Source organism: Aphis gossypii, chromosome 2 (assembly GCF_020184175.1).
Source record: "Aphis gossypii isolate Hap1 chromosome 2, ASM2018417v2, whole genome shotgun sequence".
Taxonomy (NCBI): Eukaryota; Metazoa; Arthropoda; class Insecta; order Hemiptera; family Aphididae; genus Aphis; species Aphis gossypii.
In genome coordinates, this window is record NC_065531.1 from 83,872,972 (window position 1) to 83,886,668 (window position 13,697).

A 13,697-nucleotide genomic window follows, 5' to 3' on the forward strand; every position below is an offset into this window, starting at 1 on the left:
TTTCATAGATTATTTATTCGCATTTATTGTCAAACAACGCCGTCAAATATTATTGGAAAAAAATTACAGTGAATGTATATAGTTAAACAACGAGTCCAACGTGATAATATTGTATTTTATCGAGGACGTGATATTTTTCTTAATACATATATCATAATAATATATAGGCGATATAAGTAACTGCGCGTATAACGCACATTTTACATTTTTACTCCATTGCAGATAAACATAACCAATCAACTCGATCAAGTATTATTGCGAGCACGCGTTTTAGAATAGTACCTATTACAATATTGAATACTATATCTTTTCATGATTGTATAAATCTTGTACCACACTCGTCCATACTGTTCGTAGGAGAGACGTGTTTCTTTTTTTCTTCTGAAACAAAATATAAGTTTTACTTAAATTAAAAATCACCGTTTTTGGGACAATATATAGTGTTAGTTAGCCTTAGCATACTGTAAATTTTGAAAGGTTTATTAATTCATCTATTTTAATTTCTATAAGATATTGTGTGCATGTTCATCGAAATCAAGTCGATTTATTATGTCCATTATGATTTTGTGTGGTGATAAACATATTCTTTCATAAATATTAGGAACCACGCAAGAACGCGATAGATATTAGATATTATATTATCAATATATATTTAGTTTATACTTTATATTTTTTATATTTAAGTTTATTACATAATAAATATACAATTTATTTTATTCGCGTGTTGCGTATATGGAATCTAAATCTTGTTTCATGTACTTTATGGTTTTATGCTTACAAATTTCACAATAAGACTAGAATAAATTTTAAAGTTAAACACAATCAGATTAAAATGAATAATAATAATAATAAATAAAAAAAAATGCTGATATTAGTAGACAAGTATTATATAAGTTTTGACAAAACCTATATATTATACATTTTTTTTAAACATTAATTTGATTAGATGTAAATTCCTCATTCCATTATCTTTCTTTTATTCGTATATGTATTAAAATGACTGTATATAAAAAATACTGCCACTTGGCATTAACCTAATTAATTAATTAATTAATTAACACCAAAGAATAATATTTGTGATAGGTTAGATTTTTTAAATTATAATAAATCATTTCTTTAAAAGCTATACCTACCTATAATATTTATGTCATAATTTTAATAGGTACCGGAAACGATGGAAACTAATTCAGATAATCATGCGTAATACATACGTATTATGTGTCTTACGAAACACTATTCCGGGAACCAATTTGGAATTACTTACCGTTTAACAAAACGCAGCAATTATAATATCTCGTTTATAAGACGTAAATTTAGTATACAAGCATGAAGCAAGTAGGTAACATAACGTAACTCTCTCTATACCTACTTAAAACATATATAATATTATATACCTATTTATACCTAAACTATAAAATTCAATTTAGAAATCGATTACTTATCATTTACTCTCTTATAATATATAATAATAATTATTATTAAAATGTAAAATGTATTATAATACATAAGACGACGTTATTGAAATCTACTGATGAAAAAAATACCTATTTATCGTTGATTATAGATTAATATTTATTGAACCGCTGTTATTTTACCGATATGATAAAATATTATCATCATTATTATATTTATTTTATTCACAATTTATACTTATCAATGGGCTGTATTTCAAAATTTTCTAAATGTGGCTGTTTATTATAATAACTGTTCGTCTTTTAATATCATTTATAATATTTGTGTACCGCTGTATCTATATGTGTCCAATGTCCATAACTACTTTAAAACTATTAGTTTCTAATTGAACGGAAATACTGAATGCTAATATAACAAATTGTCGAAGACCAAGCTTGAGAGTATATTTTTACTTTTTGATATTCTGGTAGGTATTTACTTTTAAAATTTAAATCTAGAATTGCTTTTATTATGCCCCTTAAATCGGTTCAAGTACCAATTATATCAATGACATTTTAAACAATTTGATAAAAATAGAAGTAAATAACCTGTGTCACAAAATTGAAGTCATCCTTTTAAATTTTTCAAAATAAACACCTTAGAATTTGATTGACAATCATTTAATAATTATTATCATTCATATTAATTAATCATTATACTTAGAAGAATATTGTTGTGAAGATTTTAACTTTTAAGTACGAGTATATAATAAAATTATAATTTTTTATATTACATGTAAAATTAATTTGAAACAATTTGATACTTGGGTGTAATTTTTGATACTAATTTAAGATGGGATTCACATATTAACAATCTATTAGGTAAGCATTGTTTCATAACTTACAAGTTAGTTAAAATCTAAAATATGATTCTAAAACATACAATGAGTATATAATATTTACTATGCACTATAATACTATTATAATACTAGGATATCAATATATATTGATAAAAATATTATAATATAGTAATTTGTTCAACACTCTTTTAGTTGAGACTTTTCTGTATTATCGCTAAAAGTATTTGAATTTTCTTATATATGAGTATAACAAAAATAATAATTATAACAATATTATCACTGACCTGTTGTTGTATTCAACGAATTCGTCTGTAGATTTAAACAATACGCTAAAAAATCGTATATGAATTCATATTGAGCCTAAAAAATTATACCATTGATTAATATTTTGCATTTGATATCATTACTATATTTTTATTATTTCACATATTGTCATAAAACTTATAATTTTCAATTTATAATAATTTTTATAAGAAAAAATATTTATTTTATACTATTTATAATATATATAAATAAATTTTAAATTTAAGGATAAGCTGGATAGAGCGGGAAACGAATGAAGAAGTACTTAGAACAGTGGGAAAAAAAACGTACACTCATAGATTCTATAAGAGGAAGACTCTGGAAAATGGTTAGACATGCCCTGAGACACCCAGAAGAATTACATAATATAATATTAGAAGGTATGATAGAAGGAAAAAAACTGCATCACGTTCTCGGAACTATTATATAGGATACATTAAATGCGGTGCAAAAGTCAAAACCTTTAAAGAACTTAAAGAAAAGACGAGTAATCGGTTAGAATGGAGAATTATAGTTGTAAACCAATACCTTCGAGTTGAAAAAAATATATATATATATAGATATATCAGCATCTATACGAACAGTAATAAAATATAACTGTGAAGGCGTAATAAGAAAAATACTACGTGGAATGTTTTGCAGTAGAAAATTAGTAAAGCATTTAACAAGATAGAGAAAATTAATGGTGAAAAGAAAAAGAAGGAGGATATTAAGTACTAACTAATTGATACCTACAATAATAATTTATAATGTATATGTATACATTATTATTATTATTATTATTGTATTCAAACGCAGAAACATGTATTTATTCAGTATTCCTTAATTTCCTTTAATTTTAAAAAATATCTAATTAATAAAGAATATTATGTTATAATAATCCTTAAAAAAAAAAACAATTCACAATTAATAATTTTTTAGATTTCATATAATTATTTAAAAAACCCAATATTTATTACTATTATAAAATAAATATGTTTAAAACCCAAAGTAGTGTAATATATAGGTTTATAAGGTAAAAATTAAAAAATATTATAAACTAATACTTGAATATTAATAATATTGTATTTTATATAGGTAAAACTTGGTAAGTACTTCAAATAATTATTATTGTGTTTTCGAGTAAAAATGTAAAATACCTAATAATATCATTAAACACTCAACATATTATACGTTGAAGCATGTTATACATTTTTAACTAGGTATATGAAACAAATATTTTACCTGTGTTTGTACCATATTAGTCCGTTGTTCACGCAATCTTAAAACTGTTTTAAAAACATTTAATTTTGTTCTATCCTGGTGGATTAGACGCAATAGCATGTCACATGCTATGTAAGTTCCTGTCCTGCCGACTCCAGCACTTTTAAACAAATAATAATAGGTTTTTATAATATTCATTATTTAGATTGGAGAGTTTTTCTCGAATTTTAATAATCAAAACTACAAATCAATTTAAAAATAATATTATTATTATAAATTATACTCACCTACAATGCACAACAACTAGACCCTTTGGGGATTTCGCTTGTACTACACGCCAAAACTGCAATAATTTCGATGGATCTTTCGGTGTTCCAAAATCTGGCCAATCGTGAAATTGAAAATGTCTTATCGTCTTTTTTAAATGTCCCTAAAACACAACTTATTGATTATTATTTATCAGTCATTTCAATTTTAATTCATTATTTTGTATCTTATGTTGAAATACTAATGTACTATACATCACATCTAAATTATATCTTCTAAGTCTGAGGATAATTTATTATAAATCAGTAAAATATAATAAGTTAAATGTCAAATATTAGGTTAGATTAATTTGACGATTTTAAATCATAACCATAAATTGATTATAAGTTTCTATTTAAAACGGTTCCCACAAATACTGGAGTAAACAAATATATTGGGCTATAAACGTTTGAAAATATGATGGATATTAAAATATTGTTTTTGAAAATCAGATTAGATTACTTGTATAATAAAAGTAGGTACCTACTTTACAATAATAAAAATAAAGGGCAGCTGTGGCCTGCTCTTTAATTTCTTTAAAAGCTTGTTATTAATTAATAATTATTCATTACTATACATAGCACATAGGTATAAATTTATTTACAAATACCGTAAAAGCAACGTATTATGACTTTTAGTTTAAACAAATAATTCATAATCGCTAAGCAATAAAAATCTTAATACATTTCTATTGACAGGCAATACCTTAAGTCAAACTAAGTTCAACTATAGTCTAATACTTTCGTACTTTCGACATATCGATATAAATGATTTGCAACTTTCTCACCAAAAATAATAGATCTAAAAGACTAAAACCATTATTATATATACTATAAATATTATACCGAATAGACAAGGAATTATTTTTAGAATGCACTAATAATAAGTCACAATTTTTAATAGTAACTTAAAAACAAAATTAGACGAACTATCTCACAAGTAGGTACCAATAACCCTAGAACTAGATAACTCTATGTGAATTTTAAGATATGAGTTCAAAATACCTAACTATATCCTTTCAAGTCTTTTGAAAATATTGGGTTCGTCTCTAACTACTTATACTTTATTACAAGTGATATTATGTACTTACTTTTAAAACCGTCAATATTCTGATCGTGAACAAATAACGTTCTTTGTCGACAATCATAATGTCATTTTTCACTTGAATATCTCCAAAGACTAATTTTTCATTATTGTTTGGAAAATATTTGTTGCATTTTATCTAAATAATTGTATTAATAAATTATAAATCGTCCTTAACACATTACTCTAATTAGTGTATATTACATTTAAATTAACAATATAAAATAAATACAATACCTGTGTGGCTATGCATTATTTATAACAGCAATCAAAAAAATGATAAATTATTCAAAAGTTATCAATATAATACTTAAGTTGTGGAAAATATTTTTGAGATTCATCAATTATATAATATTAATAACTTCAATAGTATCCTAATAATTCAAAAAATTGTTAACTTGATACTTAAATTTTCATAAAAAAATTTAGTTCTCAAAGAGAATAAAATCTAAAAGATATATATTATTTTAGTCCAATGGACAGATATCAGAATTTATAATTTTTAAGATAAAATATTAAAAAAAGTAAATAACACAAAATTGTATGAAAGAAATGGTATAAAACTATGGATGGTAGTGTTGTAACCAGGAGCCTTAATGGATTTAAACCCCCTCTCTCCCTTCAATCATGACTTTATTTTATTATATATAGGTAGTCTCGTTATAATAACAGTTCAATACCATTAATTTTTTTTATATTTACATTGTACAATGTATATCGGTATACTCTAAAGTCTAACTCCAATGATTAATCTTGTCTACGCCACTGAATGATACTATACTGAGTATACACGATAGACTCAACTACTTAAAAGATTTAGGATTGAAATACGTATACAAATAATATATCTTAGAATACAATTGTACTCCACCTTATCTTTTTCACTAATCTGACATAACATAACAATTGAAGCTACGTCTTGGTCTAAGACCATTTGCCACATATCAATGCAAGTATTTTTCAATGGACCTTGGCAAGCTATATATTGTCGAATACCATTTGAATCCTGAAAATATGCAATTAATTTATATAATACCATTTATAATTTTTATCTCCTATAATCATAAGTATAAGCAAGATACAAGATTAATTACGACATAGTCGTACATATATAACTTGAGAGTTAATAATATTCACAACTTAATACGTAAGACTGTGAATTTAAGCATTAAAAAAACCTTTAAAAAAAACTTAGAATCTTAAAAAATGTAGTATAAAATGCAGTTTAAGTACATAAAATTCATAGTTTAAAAAAATAAAAATCTCTTTAAACATTAAATGCATTTAAATTATACGTTTATATGTTTATTCAAGTATAGTAAACATCTAATTATTTTTCAATATAAAATATGTTGTTTTGACAACAACATGTTGCTTAGCTTTAAATTAAATAACATGGTGAGCCCTAAATTATGACCCAGTTGCGTCGCAACTTGATTTTGTTTCTTTGGCTGAGCGTAGACGTATTTCGGGGAATAAGTTTTTCGATGGTTTGTTACAAGATAATATTGACTCTACTGAATTATAGTTTTTAATTTCATTTAGAATACCTCAACGCTCCTCCTGATCTGTAGCTTTTTTTATATTCCTTTTTTTTTAAACTAACTTTCTTAAAAATGAATCTATTAGGCGTATGATGATCAATGTCAATGTAGATCCTCCATTTATTTTGAATCTTTTGGATGATAAGTTAATAATAATAATAAACCTAACCTTTTAGATATTAAGACATTTTTGTCATTGGTTATGTAATTGATGTATGTATATATTTGTATAATGTAAAATTGAATGTACATATAATGTTCAAAAGGATTTATGTTGTATATTTAATAAAAATAAAATAAAATAATAATAATTAATTTTAAAAATTATTTTCATAAAAATATTTGTGGTTCATAGTGTAGTTCAACTATAAAAAAGCGTAGTCAAGCGAGTAAAGCTCTGCTCTACAGTAGGTCATTTGAAACCAACTGAGATGATTTATCAGCCTAGGATATATTTTCCAGTAGGTGGTGAAAAAGTTAATTTATGTTTTAATGACCTGAATACACCAAAATTAAATCGTGTACAGAAAATGCCAACTTAAACAACTGGTACAGGTTTCAAGTTTCTGCGAATAGTAAATTTTAACTATAAGAAAAATCTAAAATTATTTGATAGTAAATCGTTATTTTACGAGTGATATTCGGATTTTGTAAAAATTTAAATTAAGAATAATTTTTTTTTAATTAGCCAACGTTCAAATTCTTTTATAAAAATTGTAAGCCAAACTTATGGAAAATCTTGAATTAAATTTTCAACTATTTTAAGCTATTTACACAAACTTTTAACTAAAAAATAATTTGAAAATATAATCAAACCTAACCTAATCTAATCTATATATTTTTATGATTTTTGAATCAATACAAGAATAACTTATGAGGAACTTTGTATTGAGTTTTCAAGTATTTTGACTTAGCTAAACAATTTTTATCGATATTTATAAAAAAAAAAAAGTCGGCAAGTGAGTACCGCTCTGCTGTACATTAGGTGCTGTATGGATCATTATTATATATTATAGGAGTGTTAAATTTGAATCCAATGATAGTTATCATTGTATACGAAAAACGATTCTGAACGAAGATGATTTGTCAGCCTAGGATATAATTTCTAGTGGTTGGTGAAAAAGGTGGTTTAAAAAAACCAGCTTATATTAAAAAATATTTTGAAAATTAAATCACGTAAAGAAAACGCGAATCTTAATAACTGGTAAAATTTTCAAGTATCTACGACTTATACTTTTTGAATAATAACAAATATTTAAAATCGTTTGAGGATAAATCGTTATCATTACGCTATTTCGTTAAAATTTAAAATTCAAACGCACTTAAAATTTTTCCTATAATGATGCTTCGAGTTTTCTCTATAGATACTTGAAGGTAAACTTATGGAAAACTTAGTGTTGTATTTTTAATCCTTAGTTATAAACACAAAAAATTTTATGATTTTTCAACTTCAAATATTTCGCAAATATTCATAATTTTGACGAATTTTCGTCAAAATTAGAACTTCAAATGCTAATAAAAAAAAATTGTGCCTATGTATTCTTATAATTTTTTAATCACTATAAGAATAACATATGAGGAACTTTGTATTAAATTTTCAAGTATTTTGATAGGGCCAAAAAAATTTTATCGACACTTCAAAAATATTTTTTCAGAAAAATTGAAAATTTCAGTTGTCTATAAATAGCTCAAAAAAAGTCAAAATATTTTGAAATTTAAATCACGTAAAGAAAACGCGAATCTTAATAACTGGTAAAATTTTCAAGTATCTACGACTTATACTTTTTGAATAATAACAAATATCAAAAATCGTTTGAGGCTAAACTGTTATTTAACGCGGTTTTTGTAAAAATTTAAATTTCAAACACTCATAAAAATTTTTTGCCTGAATCCGGTAGAGTTTTTTTTACAGATATTTGAAGAAAAATGTATGGAGAACCTTGTACCAAATTTTCAAAACTTAGTTATAAAAGAAAAAAATTTTATGATTTTTCAACTTCAAAATTTCTTGCAAATTTTCGCGTTTTCGACAGATTTCGTAAAAATTTGAACTAAAAACGCTTATAAAAAAAAATTGTGACTAACGATTTTTAATTTTTTTTAACTACATTAAAAACAACTCATAAGGAACCTTGTATTAAATTTTCAAAACTTTTTGGTCATCCAAAAATTTTTTATCGACACTTTAAAAAAAAATTTTCAAAAAAATCGAAAATTTCAGTAGTCTATAAATAACTCAAAAAAAGTCAAAATTTTTTGAAAATTTAACTATATACGGATACCACTGACATTAACATTTGGTGAAAATTTCAAGTATTTTCAGTGATTAGTTTTTGAATTACAACCATAAAAAAAATCGATTTGGTCGAAAACTGGTTTTGCGTAAAAATTGCCGTTTTTCCGTCATTTTTTTTTTGTTTTTCTCGATTTTTTTGAAAACTGTTGGAAAATGTTAACTTTTTACCTCTATAATGCACCAAGGATATTCACTTTTACATCGGAAACCACCCCCATTGTTTGAAATTGGAGCATTATTTCGACTAGTTATGCTGTACACAGACACAAAAAAAAAAAAAACAAAAAAAAAAAAAAAAACATACATCATTGTAAAATCAATACATTCTTCACTCCGTTCAGAATCTAAAACTAAACAAAAATGAATAATTCAAATGTCTATATTAATAGCCTTAAAAATAAGCGAAATATTTTAGAATGTTCAGGTATCTACGACTTATTATACTTTTTGATACTTTTTGAATAATAATAAATATTGAAAATTGTTTGAGGATCAATCGTTAAAATTCAGACACTTTTTCTTATATAAACTCTAAGAGTTTTCTCTATAGTTCTTTGAAGAAAAACTTATGGAAAACTTAGTGTTGAATTTTTTAACCTAAGATTGAAATTCAAAAACTTTAATGAATTTCCAACTTCAAAATTACTTGTAGATTTTAATGATTTTAACATATTTCGTAAAAATTTGAACTTAAAACGCTTATAAAAAAATTATGTCTGACGATTTTTGTTTTTTTTTTTAACTACAATAAGAACGACTTATAAGAAACCTTGTATTAAATTACTTGTATTAATAAAGTTTTTTTGGTCACTCAAAATTTTTTTATCAACACTTAATTGACGTTTCAAAAAAAAAAAGCGGGCAAGTGAGTACCGCTCTGCTGTACATTAGGTGCCGTATGGATCATTATTATATATTATAGGAGTGTTAAATTTGAATCCAATGATAGTTATCATTGTATACGAAAAACGATTCTGAACGAAGATTTGTCAGCCTAGGATATAATTTCTAGTGGTTGGTGAAAAAGTGGTTTATGTTTTAATGGCCCGAATACAACAAAATTTAAGTTCTTTTATAATAATTGTAAGCTAAACTTATGAAAAACCTTGTATTAAATTTTCAACTCTTAGCTACTTATACAAACATTTTTATGAAGTATACCTACAAAATAATTTGCAAGTATTCATAGTTTTGACGAATTTTTGTCAATATTTGAACTTCAAATGCTAATAAAAAAAAATTGTGCCTATGTATTCTTATAATTTTTTAATCACTATAATAATAACTTATGAGGAACTTTGCATTAAATTTTCAAGTATTTTGATAGGGCCAAAAAGATTTTATCGACACATAAAAAAACAATTTTCAGAAAAATTGAAAATTTCAGTTGTCTATAAATAGCTCAAAAAAAGTCAAAATATTTTGAAAATTAAATCACGTAAAGGAAATGCCAATCTTAATAACTGGTAAAATTTTCAAGTATCTACGACTTATACTTTTTTTCGAAAAATAACAAATATTTAAAATCGTTTGAGGATAAATCGTTATCGTTACGCTATTTCGTTAAAATTTAAAATTCAAACGCACTTAAAATTTTTCCTATAATGATGCTTCGAGTTTTCTCTATAGATACTTGAAGGTAAACTTATGGAAAACTTAGTGTTGTATTTTTAATCCTTAGTTATAAACACAAAAAATTTTATGATTTTTCAACTTCAAATAATTTGCAAATATTCATAATTTTGACAAATTTTCGTCAAAATTTGAACTTCAAATGCTAATAAAAAAAAATTGTGCCTATGTATTCTTATAATTTTTTAATCACTATAAGAATCATATATGAGGAACTTTGTATAAAATTTTCAAGTATTTTGATAGGGCCAAAAAAATTTTATCGACCCTTCAAAAAAAATTTTTCAGAAAAATTGAAAATTTCAGTTGTCTATAAATAGCTCAAAAAAACTCAAAATATTTTGAAAATTAAATCAAGTAAATAAAATGCCAATCTAAATAACTGGTAAAATTTTCAAGTATCTACGACTTATACTTTTTGAATTATAACAAATATCAAAAATCGTTTGAGGCTAAACCGTTATTTAACGCGGTTTTGTAAAAATTTAAATTTCAAACACTCATAAAAACTTTTTGTCTGAATCCGGTAGAGTTTTTTTTACAGATATTTGTAGAAAAATTTATGGAGAACCTTGTACCAGATTTTCAAAACTTAGTTATAAAAGAAAAAAATTTTATGATTTTTCAACTTCAAAATTACTTGCAAATTTTCGCGTTTTCGACAGATTTCGTAAAAATTTGAACTATAAACGCTTATAAAAAAAAATTGTGACTAACGATTTTTAATTTTTTTTAACTACATTAAAAACAACTCATAAGGAACCTTGTATTAAATTTTCAAAACTTTTTGGTCATCCAAAAATTTTTTATCGACACTTTAAAAAAAATTTCTCAAAAAAATCGAAAATTTCAGTGGTCTATAAATAACTCAAAAAAAGTCAAAATTTTTTGAAAATTTAACTATATACGGATACCACTGACATTAACATTTGGTGAAAATTTCAAGTATTTTCAGTGATTAGTTTTTGAATTACAACCATAAAAAAAATCGATTTGGTCGAAAACTGGTTTTGCGTAAAAATTGCCGTTTTTCCGTCATTTTTTTTTGGTTTTTCCTGGCGCTTTTGAAAACTATTGGAAATTTTTTACTTTTGACCCCCCAAAGTACAAACTACATTCACTTTCCTATCCGAAACAGGGTCCACTTTTTAAAATCGGAGCACTTTTACTGCTCCAAAACGTGGTGACAGACACAAAAAAAAAAAAAAAAAAAAAAAAAAAAAAAAAACACACATCATTGTAAAATCAATACATTCATCACTTCGTTCAGAATCTAAAATACAAACTTAAAAAAAAAATCAAATATTTCAGTTGTCTATAAATAACTCAAAAAAGCCAAAATATTTTGAAAATTTAACTGTATATATAGATAACACTAATATAAACATTTGGTGAAAATTTCAAGTATTTCAGTGAATCGTTTTTGAGTTACAACTATACACACAAAATTGATTTTTTTGAAAACTAGTTTTTCGTAAAAATTCCCATTTTTCCGTCACTCTTTTTTGTTTTTTTCTCAATTTTTTTGAAAACTGTTGGAAAATTCTTATTTTTGAACTCTGACCAACCAACCCTGAAGTTTAAAATAGAAGCATTATTTTGACAAGTTATGCTGTACACAGACACAAAACAACACATCATTGTAAAATCAATACATTCATCACTTCATTCAAAATCTAAAAATGCTGTATTCGAATCAAAAAATAAAAGAATGAAGAATTAGACTTGAAATACAACAGATTCCTTTTAAACTATTAAATAACCTAACTCAAAATTAAATAGTAGAGCTCTAATCTCCTCAATTCGAGTACTGGAAAATATAATATACAGTATACCATCGCTACTACAGTTTTTTGTGCCTATAAAACGTCTATTCTTAGAATATTCACATTCAAGCAATGATTTTTATAAATTATTACTCACTTCGATAAAAGATGCATTAATATAGTCATCGATGTCGCCAGACCTTATAATTACTCGGTTATAGTCATCTGAATAATATATTATGTAAAAAGACCAACTCGTTAGGTGAGTAAACATAAAATAATTAAATCGTTCAGTTATCTAGTCTTACATGGTAACGTGTTGATATAACGATTTTTGAACTTGTTCTGAGGCATCATAGCCACATCCGTTGTGAAGTTTGATTTCGAGTACATGTTCAATAGGTCGTACTCGGCTTCGATTTCTTGGGGAGTTTTGGCTGATAAATGTTTGAAATTCATATCATTTGGCACACCAGACTCTTGAAGTGTTGCAGTCGTTTGTATTACTCTATACTGTACGGCCCTGTTTCATTCGATTAAAAACCTGTATGTAGTGGCTTATTTAGGGAGGGGGCTATATCCTGTAACGTCAACAGTTTCGAAATCCGGTGGGAAGCATTTTGTTTAATTATTTTTTTAAAACTATTTTCAGTTGGTTAAAATGGTAAAAATGTCGTGAATATAATAGTATTATACGATAATATTTTTTAGTTTTCGTTAACTAGTCATCAACATACAATCTATTACGTACATGATATTAAAGTAACTACAGAAATTTTAGATTTTTTTGAACAGTTGCAATGTTGTATTTAATTATCTTGTGAGAAGAATGAAAAGGGAACATTGTATACCTGTGAAGTTAATCTTTTTCAAACTCCTATGACTCTATAGATGTTAAATTTTAAATACGCCACTGACTAACACGGTTAAGTATATTACCATATGATTGTTTTACGTACCACGGAACTTTTTCATTAAGTATACAATACATTCCAGTCGCAGTGATGAGCACCGCGAACAGTACACTGTACAACACCAAGTAGTAGACTGCTGTGGGTTTGCCGCCTAAAACGCAATACAGGTATTGTAAAACATACAAGTACACAATAAGTAGGTTTAAAAAAGATTCGGGTTAATTATTGTAGTTTTTATTTGTATTCTTATTGTGGTGGTTTTATCGCCCTAGTAACCATACGAACTGACATGGTAAAATATACAATATATATTACCTATACATACCGCAAGCCTGGAAATGTGATGAATATACTTAAAACCTTGTCCGATATTTACTATACAAGCAGTCATTCTATGCC

General features: G+C 25.3%; 1 protein-coding gene across 2 annotated transcripts in view; it reads right to left on the minus strand.

The window, feature by feature from the left end:
• The window catches only part of LOC114119773 (phosphatidylinositol phosphatase PTPRQ), a 27,646-nt gene continuing 13,949 nt past the window's right edge, over positions 1-13,697 (minus strand). The window contains exons 12-20 of one of the 2 annotated variants that reach the window (XM_027981463.2): positions 13,344-13,449; positions 12,693-12,907; positions 12,542-12,609; positions 6,018-6,152; positions 5,154-5,285; positions 4,045-4,187; positions 3,779-3,917; positions 2,536-2,611; positions 1-381 (exon numbers count right to left, since the gene is read on the minus strand). In XM_027981463.2, the coding sequence (XP_027837264.2) occupies positions 311-381; positions 2,536-2,611; positions 3,779-3,917; positions 4,045-4,187; positions 5,154-5,285; positions 6,018-6,152; positions 12,542-12,609; positions 12,693-12,907; positions 13,344-13,449 (1,085 nt within the window). In that variant the 3' untranslated portion in view covers positions 1-310. Of the gene's footprint in view, positions 382-2,535; positions 2,612-3,778; positions 3,918-4,044; positions 4,199-5,153; positions 5,286-6,017; positions 6,153-12,541; positions 12,610-12,692; positions 12,908-13,343; positions 13,450-13,697 lie in introns of those variants that run through there. The other variant, XM_050201162.1, reaches the window with a different exon arrangement.